Source organism: Lepidochelys kempii, chromosome 2, assembly GCF_965140285.1.
Source record: "Lepidochelys kempii isolate rLepKem1 chromosome 2, rLepKem1.hap1, whole genome shotgun sequence".
NCBI classification, from domain to species: Eukaryota; Metazoa; Chordata; order Testudines; family Cheloniidae; genus Lepidochelys; species Lepidochelys kempii.
In genome coordinates this window covers 163,708,497-163,728,338 of record NC_136381.1, presented here as the reverse complement: position 1 = coordinate 163,728,338, position 19,842 = coordinate 163,708,497, and the positions used below count along the sequence as shown (strand labels likewise).

General features: G+C 42.4%; 1 protein-coding gene across 6 annotated transcripts in view; it reads left to right on the top strand.

The window, feature by feature from the left end:
- Positions 1 to 303: 303 nt before the first annotated feature.
- FHOD3 (formin homology 2 domain containing 3) overlaps positions 304 to 19,842 on the top strand; it is a 627,020-nt gene continuing 607,481 nt past the window's right edge. For all 6 annotated transcript variants that reach the window (XM_073332694.1, XM_073332693.1, XM_073332692.1 and 3 more), the window contains exon 1: positions 304 to 946. In XM_073332694.1, coding sequence (XP_073188795.1) covers positions 782 to 946 — 165 coding nt within the window. In that variant the 5' untranslated portion in view covers positions 304 to 781. The remainder of the gene's footprint in view (positions 947 to 19,842) is intronic.

Here is a 19,842-nt window from a genome sequence, read left to right as displayed (position 1 = left end):
TTTTGAGGGGGAAGGATGGAATGTCTGTCTCTCCTCTGGCAGATGCGAGGATGAGGAGCTTCTCTCCCTACCTCCTCCCCGGAAGATTTTAGCAGGCTGTCTCCCCCTCCACCCCACTCCACCCCACCCCAGTTCCCGCGCAGGCGGGAGCTCCTGGCTGACTGGGTGTCCCTGTGCCCCGCTCCCGTGTCCCGGGCCGGGGAATGTGGCGGCCGGGTGACGCTCCTCCCTGTGCCCGCTGGGGGGCGCCTGCTGCCTGGCGGCTCCGGCGGCGCTTGGCTGAAGACTAAGCCAGCGCGGGTTTCCCACAGGCAGCAGCCCCGGCCCGCTGCAGCGGCTCAGGCTGACTGAGCATGGGGGAGCAGCTGCCGCCGCTGCTCTCCGGCTGCCCGTGCACCGCGCCCGCCGGCCGCTCCGCCCCGGGGCTCTGCCCTTTGTCAGCCTGAAGGACGCCCGCACCGTGTGGAGCCGGGCGGGGAGGGGGCGATGATCCCCGCGTGCTAGGGGCTCTGAAGCAGTCGGGCTCCGCTGCGTGCATCTTGCGGTGGCTCCTGCGGCCGGTGCTTCTCCTGCTTCCCCCCGCCCTCGGGTTGCAGCTCAGCCCGGCCGCCGGGGAGCGGAGCCTGATCTCTGCCAACCTGCCGCTGCGGGCTGATCGCAGCCCTGCTGCTCGGCTCCAACTTTTATTTCTTGTTCGCGGGGGAGGGGGCGCCTCCTGCCCAGCCTCCCCCACCCTGTGCTTTGCCGCTGCCGCTGCTGCCGTGTTTTGCATGGCTGCACCATGGCCACACTGGTTTGCAGGGTGCAGTTCTTAGATGACACCGACCCCTTCAATAGCACCAACTTCCCCGAGCCCACCCGGCCCCCTCTCTACACCTTCAGGGAGGACATCGCGCTCATCACCCAGCTGGCCGGGGTGCACCGCCTGCTCCGAGCCCCGCATAAGGTACAGGGGTGGGGGCGGTGTTAGAAACCATCCCTACCCTGTGGGGGGTGGCGTGGGTTGGTACAGAGAAACCTACTCCATAGTGTTGGGGGGGGGGGGGAAGGGGGGGACTTAGAAACTATCCCTACACTGGTGGGGGTGGGGGTAAGCTGTTCAGCGTTGGGGAGAGAAAGGGGCGCTTTGAAAGTATCCCTGCATTGTTGCGGGGGAGGGAGTTAACTCACTGCCTTGGTGGGGAAGGAAGGAGCTGGGGCGAGAGGGGACCAGTAGCACAAATACTCAGACCAGCGGTAGATGTGATCAGAGGCATGGTCAGTGCTGCTGCTGCTGTCAGGGTTGCCAGTGGTGGAACATGCGCTGATTTTAGTGCTGTTGCACATTAGGCAGAAGTAGGGGGCTATTTTGCGTTTTTGTATGGCTGGAGAGGGAGACTTAGGTATTTTTTCCCTTCCAGCAGGAGGAGGGGGTCTGCAGAGGAAGGGATTGCTGTTCAAGACTAACTCCAGCTCTTTGATTCCTAGTGCTAGAGCAGTAGTTTTCAATCTGTGGTCCATAGACCCCTGAGGGTCCACAGACTATGACTCAGGGGTCTGCGAAAGGTTGTTGTTACCATAGAACCTTCGACCTGTAGTCTGCAGACCACTGGGGGTCCTCAGATTATGTCTTAGATCTCCAAACAGGTCCGCACCTCCATTTGAAATTTTTTAGGGGCCCACAAATGAAAAAAGATTGAAAACCACTGTACTAGAGGGAACTCAGAGCAGGTCTACGCTGCTGCTTAAGTCGATCTTACTTAACTGTGGAAAAGACAGCCCCCTGAGCGATGCAAGTTACAGCGACCTAAGTGTTGTCCACACCAGCGCTATGTCAGCAGGAGACACTCTCCCGCAACATAGCTTCCCCCTCTCATGGAGGTGGAGTTATCATGCCGACAGGAGAGAGCATCTTCACCAGTGATGCTACAGTGGCGCAGCTGCATCAGTGCAGCTGTGTCAATATAGCGCTTCTAGCGTAGACCTGCCCTAAGTCTGCGTTCAGAAAGAAGGGATTGTGCAGCAGGACTCAGGCAGAGGCTCAGCTAGTGTCCGGTGTCCTCCTTATAAAATAGTATAGTATTCTACATTGATACCCCAAACACTGCAGTGATGCAATTGTTATGTGACTCTTCCTGTCAAATAGTGTAGCATAAGGATAGACGGAGCAGAGTTATTGCCCAAACTTGTGATGGAAGTGAAGAGAAGTACAGACCCCTTGTGTCAGAGGAATACAGGTATCCTGCGGAAAGGAGCGTTGAATCCTGACTATGTACGAGAAGAGTTTTTCAAATCGGAAACACAGAAGATGAAAAAAATACGGATCTGTGCCTAGTAACCTGTCATTTTTGTACTCAACAGGACTGTAACTGAGTGATATTTTCATCCCAAATCAAATTTGCCTTCTGCCTGATTTAGGAATATCCCTTAACTTCGCTTGATTTAGGAATATCCCTAAACTTCACCAGTTTAGGAAAAGATATCCCAGACCTCACCACCATCATTATCCTTAGTGTCTACAAATGAGATGTTTTAGAATAACCGGCCTACAAAAATAAATAATTTCTTTGTGATTATGTATTTAAATGTGTAGGCTAAAGGAGAGATTTTCAAAGGCACAAATGGGATTAAGGCACCTAACTCCTATTGAAAATCAATGGAAGTTGAATGCCTAATTTTCCTGTGTGCCTTTGAAAATCTCCTCCTAAATGGATAGAACACAAAGTATACCTAATATTTTAAATTAGTTTTATTCTCCACATTATACATAAAGTCACTTAAAACTTTTTAAGAAGTGCAGGGGAAGATGTTTGAGAACTGGTGGTGGTGGACTTTGATAGCAATGTTGTTTTCTCATGTGAGTGTATCAAAGAGTTCACTCTTAATAAGTAATCCGTTGACAGAAATAAATTGTGTGTTGTAAGTGAATGGAATGGGTATCAGTCAGTCTCAGCATGGGTCTGCCTGGGACAGCATGCATTTACATCTTTATAAGTGAACATGTTTATGAAAGAATGTGTTCGTGTCTTCATGAATCGTCAGGTCAGAGTATTGTACCTTCATGAGATGTCACTTTTCATTTCCAAAAATATCAACAGGGCAGGCATGGCTGATGCATTAGTTGTAACCGTTGTATTTTGGAAGCCTTGAAAACAGGCCAAATCTGTAACAAATCTGACATGTCTGCCCCTTGTTAGTAACCTCTTCAGAGTATCATGGGATTTTGAGAAACCATTTATTGTTTAGGAAGGTTGGCTAAGAGCATGTTCATGCAGAGCAGGGTTTAAGCTATTGCTGTTGTGAGGTTTTATGAGCTAAACAGTTGCAGTGAGGGCTTTGTTAAAAATAGCTGTAAGTCTGCTGTCCTTGGAACTATTGATACTGTAGCTCTTCAGAAGGGTGAGTATTGAGTATGCCACTAATGCAAATCCCAACCTTTGTGAAAACTTATGTACCTCTTATATATTTACTTTAATGCATCTGTTGATAAATGTCACTCTCTTCACTTATGGTCACACACACAGGCCTGGTTTTGGAATTCTAGGCTTTTCAAAGCAATACCACAGTTGGTTGTTATGAAATACTTTCTTTTATTATTTTCTACCTTGTTATTTAATAATCCTTCTAGTCTGTGAATTAACTCAGCAAAGACGTCAGAGGAAAAATAACAACTGGTATGTGTTTTTGTGAAGAAAGCAAAATAGGAAAAGACCATTTTATCCATTCTTTCATAAAGTGGGAGGGAAATAGTCTCTTAACATCATTTGTTGTGTTATGGCCTGCACTCAGGAGCTTGCTGGAGGATGGAAAAAGGCTGTGTGTGCTCTTAGCTTTAAGGATGTCAAAAGACCAATAAAAAATAGTTCAAAGAAAACCTCTTTCAGCAGAAGTTTTACATTTGTAGAACATTTTCTTGCCAAGGTTACAGAAACTCTGTAGAGGACAAAGCTCTGCATAATGCACAAAAAATGTAGGTGCACTGGGTCATATTCTGTTTCTACAACTCAGGGTCAGATTCATAAACTTTAGTCACATTGAGTAGTACCTTATTCTGTGAGTAGTCCCATTTGGGATTACTTGTGGAGTAAAATAGTGTGAGTAAGGGCCAGATTCTGATATCTAATTGTGTAGAGCAGTGGACTGGGAGATGGCACTTAAAGGTTCTATATCTGACTTTACTGTTGACTTGCTGTAAGCAGCCTATTTTTCAAAAGTGGCCACTGACGTTGGGTGATTTTTGTTTATTTGGAAAGCCCAATTTGATATCACTTGGGTCAGAATGAGATTACTTGGAGCAACAGCAGCTCCCATTGACTTCAGTTTGAATTGCTTGTTTAGCACTTCGAAAAATCAGGCCCATAATGACTCAAACTTGACTCCCCAAAATTGAAGCATTCAAAATCAGGGGCACTTCTGAACATTGACTTTCTTCCCCACATCTGTTTACCCATTTGAAAAATGGAGATAATACATTTCTCGCAGAGGTTTTATGAGATTTAACTGATTAAAAAAGACATGGGCATTTTGGGTGGAAAATATGAAACACCATAGTTGCTGTACAAACACATATTAAAATATAGGCCCTGTCCAAAAGACCCTATAATGTGAGGTCCTGAGTCTGCAGACACCTCATGCATCTGCTAATTTTATTCATGTGAGTAGTCCCATTGAACTCAGCAGTATGAGAACCTACTTCCAGTACATTATAGTTATGTCTCCTGGCATTCTCTTAGCTACTTACTAAAGAATTAATCAGACTGGTTTATTCTCTCCAGGTATTTTTGCACTTCAGTTTTTTCCTCCTGTTTGTTTGCTATCTCTCCAATAATTTGTGTCATCAGTAAATTTGATCATGGTTCAATATACGCCTCTTCTATGTGGCTTGAAACTCTGGTGAATAGTCTTCTGGGCAATGGGGTATTCTGAAATGGCTCTCTTGCAATCTGTCTCCAGCCCACGCCGATTCCCGCAGCTCCCATTGGCAGGGAATGGCAAACTGCAGATACTGGGAGTTCCAGGCAGCCGTACAAATGTAAACAAACTGTCTGGAGGCCCGCCAGTGGATTACCCTGATGGGCTGTGTGCCAGCCACAGATTGCCCACCACAATTCTAGTGGATATAATGTACTTGGATTTTCAGAAAGCCTTTGAAAAGGTCCCTCACCAAAGGCTCGTAAGCAAAAAAGCTGTCATGGAATAAGAAGGAAGACTCTCTCATGGGTCAGTAACTGGTTAAAAGAGAGGAAATAAAGGGTAGGAATAAACGTTCAGTTTTCAGAATGGAGAGAGGGATCTGTACTGGGACCAGTGCTGTTCAACGTACTCATAAATGATCTGGAAAAAGGGGTAAACAGTGAGGTGGCAAAATTTGCAGATGATACAAAATTACTCAAGATAGTTAAGTCCAAAGCACACTGTGAAGAACTACAAAAGGATCTCACAAAACCGGGCGAGTGGGCAAGAAAATGGCGGATGAAATTCAGTGTTGATAACTGCAAAGTAATGCACATTGGAAAACGTAATTCCACCTATACATACAAAACGATGGGGTCTAAATTAAATATGAGTGCTCAAGAAAGAGATTTTGGAATCATTGTGAATAGTTCTCTGAAAACATCCGCTCAGTGTGCAGCAGTAGTCAAAAAACTAACAGAATATTAAGAACCATTAGGAAAGGGATAGATAATAAGAGAAAATATCTTACTGCCACTATATAAATTCATGGTAAGCCCACACTTCAAACGCTGCGTGCAGTTCTGCTCGTCCATCTCAAAAACAGATATATTAGAATTGGAAAAGGTGCAGAAAAGAGTAACAATGATTAAGAGTATGGACCAGCTTCCATGTGAGGAGAGATTAAAAAGAACTGGGACATTTCAGCTTGGAAAGAGGTAACTAAGGGGGATATGATACACGTCTATAAAATCATGAATGGTATGAAAAAAGTGAATGTATTATTTACCCCTTCACATAACACAAGAACCAGGGATCACCCAATGAAATTAATAAACAGCAGGTTTAAAACAAACAAAAGGAAGTACTTCTTCACACAGCGCTCTGTCAACCTGTGGAACTCATTGTCAGGGGATGTTGTGAAGACCAAAAGTATAACTGGGTTCAAAAAATAATTAGATAATTTCATGGAGCTTTAGTCCATCAATGACTCTTAGCCAAGATGGTCAGGGATACACCACCATGCTGTGGGTGTCCTAAGCCTATATATGCCAAAAAACTGGGAGTGGACGATGGGATGGATCACTTGATAATTCTGTTCTGGTCGTTCCTTCTGAAGCGCCTGGTATTGGCCACTGTTGGAAGACAGGATACTGGGCTAGTCTGATCCAGTATGGTTGTTCTTATGTAAGAGAGACATTGAGAATGTCTCTGTAATCCAGTAGTTAGGCACTCATCTGGAAGATCCCTGTTCAAATCCCTTCTCATCGTCAGAGGGGGAAGTTGCACTGGGAGACTCCCACATGCCGGGTGAGTACACTAACCACTGGGCTAAAGATTATAAGTGAGATGTCCTCCCTCCCCTGGCCATTTGTGTGGAGTTAGGTGCGTTCACAGGATGCCTACCAGAATGGCCATCCCTAGTAGGGGTGCGGGGCCCGGGGTGAAAGTGACGGATTCGTCTTTTCTGGGACCGACCGTGCCAGCCAATTGCAGCTGCCCGTGGGGCCCCCCAAAGTGCGGGGCCTGGAGTAGGGGGTCCCAGGGCAGAAGTGACGGATTCGTCTCTTCTGGGACCGACCTCGCCAGCCAATCACACCAGCCTGCGGGGTCCCCCAAAGTGTGGGGCCCGGAGTGGTTGCGCCGATTCGCCCTACCCCAGGGACGTCTCTGCCTACCAGATTGAGCCCAGCAGGCAAGGTAGATAGGGCAATGTTGGTCTCTACGTGGTTTGAGGATCCTTTTGGGACTTAGACATGAAATAGGTGTGTGGATATTATCTGTATATATATCTTATTCTCTGCATTAGCAATGCAATGCCTGTCTTTTTGTGGCACCTCTTTGTCTGGCCAGATACAGCAATGTGCTTTTATTTCAAAGAATCCTTCCTGAAATGCAGGCCTTTTATTTTCAACAACAATTTCTCTTCAGAAATGTTTACATAAAGTTCTGAATTTGAGTATCAGCCCTTAGATCAGGTAGAAGAAAAGAAGGCTGCCTGGTAATGTTGGACTTTGGAAGTGCTCCATCAGAATGAGGTATGAACCTTTCATTTACTTTTAAAATGTGCAAGTGAAATTAGTGCTCATGGACTTTAATCAGACACAGTATAGATAGGTGATGTGCATGTCCATCTGCACACTTCTGCTAATGTTCCCCAATTCTGACCAGCACCATCTAGCTGCAAGTTTACCATGTTGCTTTGGGAACGTAGGAACTCCATTTTGGTTAGTTAAATCTGTCTGTCTGTTTTATTCTGCCGCCCGTCACCATAGTATCTTAAGTGCCGTCCACATAAAACCAGTAGCAATAGCAAAGTCCAGTGGCACTTCTCTCTTTTTGAAGTCAAAAGTCTGCTTGGAGTAGGGCTGTGTGGGTGGGTTTTTTTTGTTTTTGGTTGTTTGTTTTTTGTTTTATTTTTGTTTGGTCGAGATTAGGGGGTAGAAAGGAGGTTTATTTTGTGAGTGTCACTTATGGTGGAAAGATTTACAAAGAGGAAGGCTTTGAATCCTTTCCTAAAGACTGGAATTAACTTGATCTCCTCTGGAAGATTGTTCCATAGTCAGAGTCCCTCAACTGAGAGCTTTATCCCCAACTCTTGCATGCTTTGTCCTGGGCTTTGTGGTCTGTCCAGTCACAGAAAAGTGCAGCTGTCATGGTGGTTCTTAGGTTGAAATTTGGTCTTTGATACAGCTGAGGCTTGATCCTTTAATTACTTTGAAAATTAATGCTTCAGTGGACTAATGGTCCATTTAGTACAGTATTCTGTCTCTGATGAGTACAAAATGTTTCATATTATACCTTGAAATGTAACATTTTATCTCCTGAAACTTGTTTTTATTTTATCTAATGTAACTACAGATGCTCTTATTATTCATGTAAATTCTAAGCCTTTTTTTTAAACCTGCTGAGCTCTTGGCCTTCACATTTTGTGACAATGAGTTTCACAGATTAATGATGTGTATTTGTTTCCTTTCATCAATTTTAAATTTGACACATTTAATTTGATTGAATGTTCCCTTGTCCTCTAAAAGGGATGGAGCTCCTGGTTTGCCGTCCCTAATCATTTACTATGTTATATATTGCTAAATAAACCATAATGGCACATTGGGCTTGATCCAATTCTCACTGAAGTCATTAGAAAGACTCCATTTGACTTCAGTAGGTGTTGGATTTTGCCCTTATGACTTCTAATCATGATGTAATGCAGTGGTTTTGTAAGGAAGGTTAGTAGCAAAATCCTCATTTTAATCAGATTTGTGAATAAATCAAGCAGGATTTACTTCTAGATTGACATGGTTAAAATTTTTCTTTTTTTTTAAAAAAATCTGCATATTCTACAATTTGATCCCAAAGAAAAAGCTAGATCAGTTATATTCTGGTTGACCTAGACCCTTAGAAATGTAAATCTCTTGGTTTTATGAGTTGACCTTTTAGAAAATTACATACCTACTTAAGCCAGGAGCTTAGAGTTTTCTGAATATGTTTTGTCTCTGTCTGTAATATTAACTAGAGACAGGTCCAAGCTGGACCTCTAGATCCATACCTCCCTCTTCCACATTTCCCTGAATCTTGGGAAAATTCAGATGTGGATCTAAATTTGTGGCTCAGGTCCAACTCTAATAATGCTCTTTGAATCTAATTTGGTACTGTGGATTTGTTGGTTTTGAATTGCTTTAAGTTACTTGATACCTCTGACTTGCTGACCTAAAGTCATTTAGGCGAGTGGCTATATATATACAGCCAATGTCAGGTGGCATTTTTTTTTAGTGATCTCCCTTAGTTATTCATTTAATTACAACATACTGTATTTTACCTTATTCTGTGTCTTCATTTGCCACTCTACATTTTGGTGTTACAGCAGCTCCTTATGAAGTACATTATTGTGAAATATGTATGAAAGTACAGTTATTTTCAATTCAATTTTCTGTCCAAATGATGATGATAATAATAATTAATAAATAATACAATAAAAATTGTATTAGTGTGTGTATACAGGGCTCAAAGATAAATTGATCCAAACTCCCACCCCTTGCCTTGTACAACACTTTTGCAACATTTGGGGAGGCAAGAATTCACCCAGGAGCCATGCCAGTGTTCAAATCTTTTCCAACACATTTATCAGGATAGACAGAACCACCCTGTCACTGAAAGGAGCAGCTAATCCAAGTATAATGAAATGAATCCAATATGCTTACTTAACAAAGGGACTCTTACCTTCCTTAGTAAAGAAATAGTCCAAACTGCCCCTCCAGGCTCAACCACTCAGTCCCAGATTAGGGCTCCTCTTTCCCATTGGACAATGGTTGTGTCTTGCCTGCAGTGCAGTTTGTAGTGGCCACACTCCCGGGTTGCTCCCTTGGCCTGTTTCCCAGCCTTGAGCTCATGCTCAGGGTCTGCCGTGTCCCTACAACAAGAGCAGCATGGGCCTGCTCTTCTCAGGCGGCATCCCCATACTCTAATGGGAGGAGAACTGGCAGCAGGAAGTCAGGGCTAACCAGTCAGGGCACTTGAGGCCTTCACAGCCTGCTGCTGACATGTGGAGTGATGGGGCTCCCTTCAGTATATAGAAATATAAACACAATGTATCATAAAGGCAGAGTACTGTACAGTGAAAAAAGCTCAAATACTGCAACTAAAGAAGTTAAGGAATTGGTGTGACATGTGAGTAACTATTGTAGTATTAAAGTAAACAACAAAACAAACACCGTGCTAATAAAATAAATTACTATCATAGTAAAATTAGAGTTGGGTAAACACATCCTTCCTTAGTCTTTTTTTTTTAAACCCACACAAAAGTAGGACCAGAACTTCAAACTTTTTGATTTTGTTTACTGTTAGTAAGAAATGTGTTATAGCGGCCAAAAAGTTGGGAGCATCTGGTCCTACTCAGACATTGGGCTCCCTGCTCCTTCCAGGGAAGAGAAGAATCTTGATTCCCCTATGCATGAGGCAAAAAAGATTCTGGTCCTTCTTCCTCAGCTGTCCCATCCTCCAGTGGTGTTTGTAAGGAGGAAGAGAGACTGAAGATCCTTGGCTTATCCTTTCCTCCAGGAGGAGGGGAGTGAAGATACTGACACTATAAACCCCTTTCTTTTTATATTGAAGTCCTCTGTAGGGAAGGGTCCCCATTTCCCCTCTGTCTTTTTCTAGGCAGATTTCCTTCTGACTTCAAGAGCGGGTAGCAAGGAGCCCCACTGCCCCAGCCAGTCCAAAGAGAGGATTATTTTTTTGAGTTTGGACAAGCTACTCACTGTTAGGCAACAGGAAGACCAGGGAAGCACACTTCCCTGTCTTGCTGCTCTGTTTCTTTAAGCACTATGGAATAGAGACACACAGTACACTAAACTTAAGAAACCCTGCTTGGAACACTGGGGCAGAAAGTTGCTGCTCAAGGTTTCCCCTGAGCCCACTTGCATTATGAAATATCTTGGCTTAAAGGAAAATTGATCCTGTGAAACTAAATTGATACCTTTCTTGATGAGACTTACAGTTTTGATTGATTAAGGTAATAGTGTTGATGTAAAATACTTAGACTTCTGTAAGGTGTTTGACATGATATTGCATGATATTTTGATTAAAAAACTAGAACAATACAAAATTAATAGTGCTGTCAAGCAATTAAAATTAATAATGATTAATCGTGTGATTAAAAAGATTCATTGTGATTAATCACACGATTAATCGCACTGTTAAACAATAATAGAATACCCTTTATTTAAATATTTTTGGATGTTTTCTACATTTTCAAATGTAATGATTTCAGTTACAACACAGAATACAAAGTGTACAGTGCTCACTTTGTATTTATTTTTTATTACAAATATTTGCACTGTAAAAAACAAAAGAAATAGTATATTTCGTTTCACCCAATACAAGTACTGTAGTGCAATCTCTTTATAATGAAAGTTGAACTTACAAATGTAGAATTATGTACAAAAAATAACTGCATTCAAAAATAAAACAATGTAAGACTTTAGAACCTACAAGTCCACTCAGTCCTACTTCAGCTAATCGCTCAGGCAAACAAGTTTGGTTACAATTTGCAGGAGGTACAATTTGCAGGAGGTAATGCTGCCCACATCTTGTTTACGTCACCTGAAAGTGAGAACAGGCATTCACATGACACTGTTTTAGCCGGCATCGCAAGATATTTATATGCTAGATACACTAAAGATTCATATGTCCCTTCATGCTTCAACCACCATTCCAGAAGACATGCGTCCATGATGATGATGGGTTCTTCTTTATAACGATCCAAAGCAGAGCAGACCGACGCATGTTCATTTTCATCATCTGATTCAGATGCCACCAGCAAAAGGTTGATTTTCTTTTTTGGTGGTTTGGATTCTGTAGTTTCCGCATCAGAATGTTGCTCTTTTAAGACATCTGAAAGCAATGTCCACACCTCGTCCCTCTCAGATTTTGGAAGGCACTTCAGATGCTTAAACCTTGGGTTGAGTGCTGTATCTATCCTTAGAAATCTTACATTGGTGCCTTCTTTGGGTTTTGTCAAATCTCCTGTGAAAGTATTCTTAAAACAAAGAAGTGCTAGGTCATCATGCGAGACTGCTATAACATGAAATATATAGCAGAATACAGGCAAAAACAGAACAGGAGACATACAGTTCTCCCTTAAGGAGTTCAGTCACAAATTTAATTAACACATTCTTTTTTTAACGAGCATCATCAGCATGGAAGCATGTCCTCTGGAATGGTTGCCGAAGCATGAGGGGGCATACAAATGTTTAGCATATCTGGCACATAAATACCTTGCAATGCCGGCTACAAAAGTGTCATGCAAATGCCTGTTCTCACTTTCTGGTGACATTGCAAATAATAAGAAGGCAGTATTATCTCCTGAAAATGTAAACAAACGTGTTTGTCTTAGAGATTGACTGAACAAGAAATAGGACTGAATGGACTTGTAGGCTCTGAAGTTTTACATTGTTTTGTTTTTGAGTGCAGTTATGTAACAAAAAAAATTCTACATTCTTAAGTTGCATTTTCATGGTAGAGATTGCACAACAGTGCTTATATGAGGTGAATTGAAAAATACTATTTCTTTTATCATTTTTACAGCGCAAATATTTGTAATAAAATAATAATATGAAGTGAGCACTGTGGACTGTATTCTGTGTTGTAATAGAAATCAATATATTTGAAAATGTAGAAAAATACTGAATAAATTTAAATTGGTATTCTATTGTTTAACAGTATGATTAATCGTGATTAATTTTTTAATCACAGTTAATTTTTCTGAGTTAATTGCGTGAGTTAACTGTGATTTATTGACAGCCCTAAAAATTAATGTGGCACACATTAAATTGATTAAAAATTGAGTAACCTATATGTCTCAAAATGTAATTATAAACATGGAATAATTATCGAGTGGATGTGTATCTAGTAAAGTCCCACAGGGATCAGTTCTTGGCCCTACGCTATTTAACATTTTTATTAATGACCTGGAAGAAAACATAAAATCATGTCTGATATAATTTGCAGATGACCCCAAAATTGGGGAAGTGGTAAATAATGAAGAGGATAGTTCACTGGTACAGGCTGATCTGGATAACTTGGTAAGCTGGGCGCAAGCAAACAATATGCATTTTAATATGGCTAAATGTATACATCTAGGAACAAAGAATGTAGGCCATACTTACAGGATGAGGGACTTTATCCCAGGAAGCATTGATTCTAAAGGGATTTGGTATTGTGGTGAATTATCAGCTGACCATGAATTCCCATTGCAATGCTGTGGCCAGAAGGGCTAATACGATCCTTGGATTCATTAAAAGGGTATCCCAGGTAGGAGTAGGGAGAGCTTTATACCTCTGTATTTGGTATGGCTGCAACTGCTGCTGGAATACTGTATCCAGTTCTGGTGTCTGCAGTTCAAGAAGGATGTTGATAAATGGGAGACGGTTCAGAGAAGAGCCATGAGAATGATTAAAGGATTAGAAAACATGCCTTAAAGTGATAGACTCAAGAGGCTTAATCTCTATTAGTTTAACAAAGAAAAGGATAAGGGTGACTTGATCACTGTTTATAAGTACCTACAAGAGAAACAAATATTTGATAATAGGCTCTTCAGTCTAGGAGAAAGGTGTAATATGATCCAATGGCTGGAAGTGGAAGCTAGACAAATTCAGACTGGAAATAAGGTGTAATTTTTCAACACTGGAGGTAATTAACAATTTACCAAGAGTCGTTTTGGATTCTGAATCTCTGGCAATTTTTAAATCAAGATTTGATTTTGTTCTAAAATATATTCTCTAGGGATTATTCTGGGGAAGTTCTGTGGGCTGTGTTATATAGGAGGTCAAACTAGATCACTACTGTCCCTTCTGGCTTTGGAATCTATGCATCTGTGAAAGAGTTTGTACACTGAGACTGTCAGGTGTGTGTTTTTTGGTTCTGCTACTGCTGGATATGGGGGCAGGTAGGTCATCTCTCTCTTCCTCAAGAGGCAATTTTTGGATTGGTCAGTGGGCCAACAGCCTGAACATAGCCTGCCACCTGCAAAAAATGATAGTGAGGATGGTGGTTGCTGCCCTCTTGAAACTGTTAGTGGTAAGGTTGGGGGGAGAACCTGTTGAGGCAGACGGATATGGTCTGGGACTGATGCAGTGCTTGAATTTTCATTGCCCTTCCCATGGGAAGAAGAAGAGAGGGGGAAGGAAGCTTTACCCTTCTTGTAATGGTGACCAGGAGATCAGGGCTGGCAGGGGAATTGGGCATAAGTATCTGCAACATCTGCAGTTTTTTTCCAAGTGTTCTGGATTTCACAAAACTAAAGCCATTTTGTGATACACAGTACTTTTGCAAAGTAAATCCAGAAACTTGCAAAATCTCAAATGGCAAGAGATTCACCCATCCCTAACTACAAACAACATGAGATTGTTACCCTGGCAATGGCTGTGTTTGTTTTAATTTTCAGAGAAAGGTGTTTACGTTAAATTGAAGAGAGATATCACATTTTATCAGTTGTCCATTTCTCTGCACTGCAGCCTTCTTTACCTATTTTATAACAATGCCAAGCTGAAAATGAAATTGCAGTCACTGAAGTTGATCTGGATACTGGTATGGTTACTGGCTATTGGTATAAAATGAGAGCAGAATCTGGCCCTAACAGTGAATTTAAAAAACAAAATCAAAACTGAGTTGCATCAAGGATCTGTATGGAGAATGTCAGCGTGAATGAAATTAAAGAGATGCTAAATGGGAAAGCTGTTGGGGGTATTCATTTTAAGGCCATGTGGGCCTCGAAGATCAGAGATCCCAGCAATATACATTAAAAATGAGCATTGAATGCTAGGGCTTACTGTGATCCATTTAATGCAAATTAGATGTGTTCTTCAAGATGTTTGCAAGCTGTAGACATCAGTTACAGAAAGTTTGGTTTGTTTGTTCTAAGGCCTAAAAATGCAGGCAGCGTCCCTTTAAGTGCACATGTAGCAGTCCTACTTCTTGGGAAGATCTCTTAACACATTGGTACAGACAACCATCAATTACTATATCCGTCCCTTGTATCTCAGTGTGCCACATGTTTCAAAAATTTCCCAATTGGGAAGGTTGAAATCATTTAAAATCCCAATCCTGTTATCCTTTTATGCATTGTCTCATAATATCACATTTCTTTCTTTTGCTGTGGGGCTATGTGGCATATCTTCATTATTAGCTCTTTTGGCTTTCACTCTGTATTTTTCTGCAGTTGGCAATTTTAGTTTCTTAAAGTCTATGTAAGGTTTTATATTCCCTCCCCATTTTCTTCTTGGAATATAACTGAATATTTTAAATTAACTGCCAGGAATAAGCTTCAGTAATTCCCCCTACGTTATCCTTTTGTTTGATTGTACATGCTTCCTGTACTGTAATTTATTGATGCTTCTCTCAAGTAGGCAGTCATTAGTTTAATTGTTAATAAGCCTTTAGAGTCCTTGCAGATCCTGGCTTTCAGAAGGGTGAAACCAAGTGCAAAGCCCACCAGTTTTTAAAAGCAGTGTTAAATTCTCAAATTGGGGGCCATCTATCCATATGCAGTACCTGTCAATTCGTATTGATATAAACATAAAATGAGTCAGTAATCAAGATAAGGGAGTTGACAGTAAAGAAGCAGCTAGTCTGCACAGTTATAATTCCTGCAGTCTGTTTTCAAAACTAAGTTTATGTATCACCTTTCATCCAGATGCTTCTAAAAGTGCTTTCAGAAAAATTACTCTGCACTCAGTAAGCTGGAGCAGACCAGAGAATGAATAGGACTCAGAATCACAGTTCCCCCTGTGCTTTCCCCCTTGGTCTGGGGAGAGAGAAAGGTACCTAAATACCTTTGAGGATCTGGGCCTAAGTCCCAAATGAAGTAGATGTCTATATGCCTTTCAGGATCCAGGGCTAAATTTCTTCATATCTTTTTGTGGAGCAATTTATTCCTATCTTTGCATGACCAGAATAGGGGGGTTGAGTCAGGGCTCCTCTCCCTCCCCTCCCATTTGTTTTCAGGGAAGAATATCAGGTGAGTTGCCCCTGGCTCTACCTACTGCAACTAAAGTCCGAAGCTATGCAGGGCTCAGCAAGAGAGCAATGGGAGTTCTTGCTTCCTCTTGTTCTCCCATCTGGCCAAGCCAAGTAATTGATTTTATTATATTTTTAAGGGTATGTCTACACTGCAATAAAAGACCCACAGCTGGCCCAGGTCAGCTGACTCAGGTTCATGAGGCTCAGATGGAGTGCAATAAAATTGCAGTGTAGACATTTGGCCTTTGGCTGCGAGACCGCATGAGGCGGGGAGGGTCCCAGAGCCTGGTCTGCAGCCTATGCCCAAATGTCTACACTGCAAATTTATAGCCCCTCAGCTTGAGCCCCGCGAGTCTGTGTCAGCTGAGCTGAAGCAGGTGTGCTTGTGCTGAGGTCTTTTGTCACAGAGTGTAGACATACCCTAAGTGTTGTACACAATTTGCTCACCATTTAAATGCTTGTATGATTATGTGACATCTGTTGAAAAGTCCACAGAAACACTACGTAGCCCTTTAGGATTGGAATGGAAGAGTATCATAAGGGGAACTGAGGTTGGCAGAACATAATTACACATGCTGGAATTTGACCAAGCTCCGTTTACACTCCAGTTCTTTTGAAAAGTGCCATGAGATTTTCAGTGACCACAAGTGGTGAAGTCTTGGGGTTGAACATCTTATTTGAAAGACCGCACCAGCTTAGCCTCTAACAATATGCAAGGATATTGGTTCTGTACTGACTTGGAGGAAAGAGTGCCACCTATTGAATCACCATCACCGCATCCTACAACACCTGGATTGCGTTACATTCACATTAACTTTATATTATATTACACTTTATTAATAACATCGCCAGGAATGTTGTTGAATGTTCTTAGTGAAGGAACAGGGTTGGGCAAAAGTAGCAGTAAGTTCTCAAGTGGGCCCAGCTACCCAGAAACATCTGCTACTATCTGGCTTGAAAAATTATTAAGCTGGAGATGACTATGAGACTTAAAGTTCAACTATCTGCATGTCATCAGCTTAACACAATTTTAAAGTAAAAAATGCGCTTCAGTTTCCCATTCCGACGATTAAAAAAAATAAGTTAATTCTGTCGTTACCGGCTTTTAAAAAGTGCTTTGAAACACACCTAGGCTTTTTCTAACTTCATTAAGATGACTTGCCTCTCTTGTACCACTGACTGGCCCTCAGATTGCAGTGAGTGGGTGTTTATTTTAATTTTAGAGTCTTGAGCAACAGCTGATTTTGATCTTGGGTGTCTGTTTGTCATTGCTAAACAGGGACAAGGCAGTAATATTAAAGTAATCACTTAGTCACATCATTCATCATCGTTTTACGTGTCAGTGTTTAATAAGATTAGAGTAGCAATGACTGAACAAGTACCTTCATCTCCTTGTGGTCATACTTTTGAAATATATTCAAGACGGAGGTGTATGTCTATTTTAAGACTGGGACAAATCGGACTCAAATTATATTGTTTGTGATGAGTTAAAGATAGATTATTTACCTCTCAAAGACAAGAAAAACCTTCACATGAAAAGAAAAGAAAAGTTCCAAAATCAAATGAGATACACATGCTTATATCTGTTATTGAATGGGAATTTAGGCTGAAACTTAGATTATATTTTTAAGGTACAAATAAATATCATGAACTGCACCTTAGGGATGCCGTGCCTACATACAAAATTTGTATCGCTTTAACTATACTGGTATAGTTAAAATAATGCAACTCCCTCTAGTTGGGGGAGGTTTAGGTTGGATATTAGGAAAAACTTTTTCACTAGGAGGGTGGTGAAACACTGGAATGCGTTACCTAGGGAGGTGGTGGAATCTCCTTCCTTAGATATTTTTAAGGTCAGGCTTGACAAAGCCCTGGCTGGGATGATTTAGTTGGGGATTGGTCCTGCTTTGAGCAGGGGGTTGGACTAGATGACCTCCTGAGGTCCCTTCCAACCCTGATATTCTATGATTCTATGATTTGGAGCCAGTTATACCAGTATAAAATGTGCTTATAGCCATATAGCTTATTTCTGAATGGGAAGGGGAATAAGTTAGACCAGTATAACTGTACGCAGGTGAGCTTGTACCAGTATAACTTTATCAGTAAAAAAAAAATCACAGTCCTCACTGACATTGTCTGAGTTCAAAAACTGTGTGTAGACCAGGCCTTAGAATCTTAAGATCTTTATTCAAGGGTCTGAAGCAGTGATGTATAGCTTGTGGCCTGGGGTCTGCTTCTGGGTTTCAAGTCTCTAGCTTGCAGCCCTCAACAACAAGAGCATGAAGAAGAAAATGTGTTTTTTGATTATGAATTGAAAAAAATGTGCTAAAGCCCCCACCCAGCAATTTTAAAACTGAAGTAGTTGAACCAGCTTCATTGCTACAGGGGAGCGGTTGGGGACATCACCTTTCCAACTTACTCTGGCTGATTCCCCTTCAGTGGCAGGAGATGCTGTGGTGTGAGCCAGGCGAGCCCTGAGCAGTTGTTTCGTCCTGGGTGCAGCTGCTCAGCAATTCCCTTGTGGGCTACCTGGTGCATTCAGGGGAAAGAAGAGAGTAGTTCTGGCTACTCCACTGCCTGCTTCCTTACGAGCTTAGGGAAAGCAGGATAGATGCCTGAGTTTAGGAAAGAATCCAACAGAAGATGTCTCCCTTTCCCCACAGAGCCACCCACTGCAGCCCAGGAAACTGAAAAAGAGGAGAAGCTGAGAACCAGCAACCCGTTACAGCTCCTGATTCTCTGTTGCAGGCCTGGGGCAAGTTAGAGTAGACTTGTGCCAGCTGGAAGTGGTCATTTTGGTGGCCATATGCCCAGTGAGGGTAGCTGGAAAGCAGCACACTGCAGCCGTTTCTTTCCCCCACCTCTGAGATTCCTTTCTGCACTAACGGCTGTGGGAGGAAACGTAGGAGCAGGCTGCCCCAGCTTTTCACCAGCTGGGAACTCCATTGTGCCAGGGAGACATGAGGGTGGTTTCCACTCCATTTGTGTTGCCTGAGTGACACAGAGAGAGTACAACGGGGCAGAGAATCATCCACAAAGCATTGATTGTTGCCCTGTGACCTTTTAGAAAATGTTCTGCTCTTGAAGTAAAAAAAAGTTGAACATCGCTGGTGAAAAGAGACTCTGAACATGAAGAAATTGACGACATATTATTCTAAGTGAAAAATCAAAACTATTACTTTTACACCCTCAGTTTATTACCATGTTACAGCAGCTGTCCTGGTAGCATGGCTTCTGGCTCCACACAGGAAGGGATTCTCTTCTCCACATCCACAGGACTGGGAGGAAGAGGGCTTGAAAAATTTGCAAGGCTCAAGCTCTTTTCACCTGAGGGGATGTAGTCAGGAAAAATTCACAAGACTGCTGAGTTTTCCTCCCATTTGTTAGCCCTCTCCTCCAGGTTTGTTCCTCTGAGCTTTGACTTTAGCAAAACTTTTGATAGGGTCTCCCCCAGTATACTTGCCAGCAAGTTAAAAAAGTATGGATTGGATGAATAGACTATAAGGTGGACAGAAAGCGGCTAGACTGTCAGGCTCAATGGGTAGTGATCAACGGCTTGGTGTCTAGTTGGGAGCTGATATCAAGCGGAGTGCCCCAGGGGTTGGTTTTGTTCAACCCTCAGCATGTTCGCAGATGACACTAAGCTGGGGGGAGAGGTAGATACACTGGAGGGTAGGGATAGGGTCCAGAGCGACCTAGACAAATTGGAGGATTGGGCCAAAAGAAATCTGATGAGGTTCAACAAGGACAAATGCAGAGTCCTGCACTTAGGAAGGAAGAATCCCATGCACTGCTACAGGCTGGGGAATGACTGCCTTAGCAGCAGTTCTTCAGAAAAGGACCTGGGGATTACAGTGGATGAGAAGCTGGATATGAGTCGGCAGTGTGCCCTTGTTGCTAAGAAGGCCAATGGCATATTGGGCTGTATTAGTAGGCCTTCATTGCCAGCAGATCAAGGGAAGTGATTATTCCCCTCTACTTGGCACTGGTGAGGCCACACCTGGAGTATTGTGTCCAGTTTTGGTTCCCCCACTACAAAAGGGATGGGGACAAATTGGAGAGAGTCTAGCGGAGGGCAATGAAAATGATTAGAGGGCACATGACTTACGAGGAGCGGCTGAGGGAACTGTGGTTATTTAGTCTACCGAAGAGAAAAGTAAGAGGAGATTTGATAGC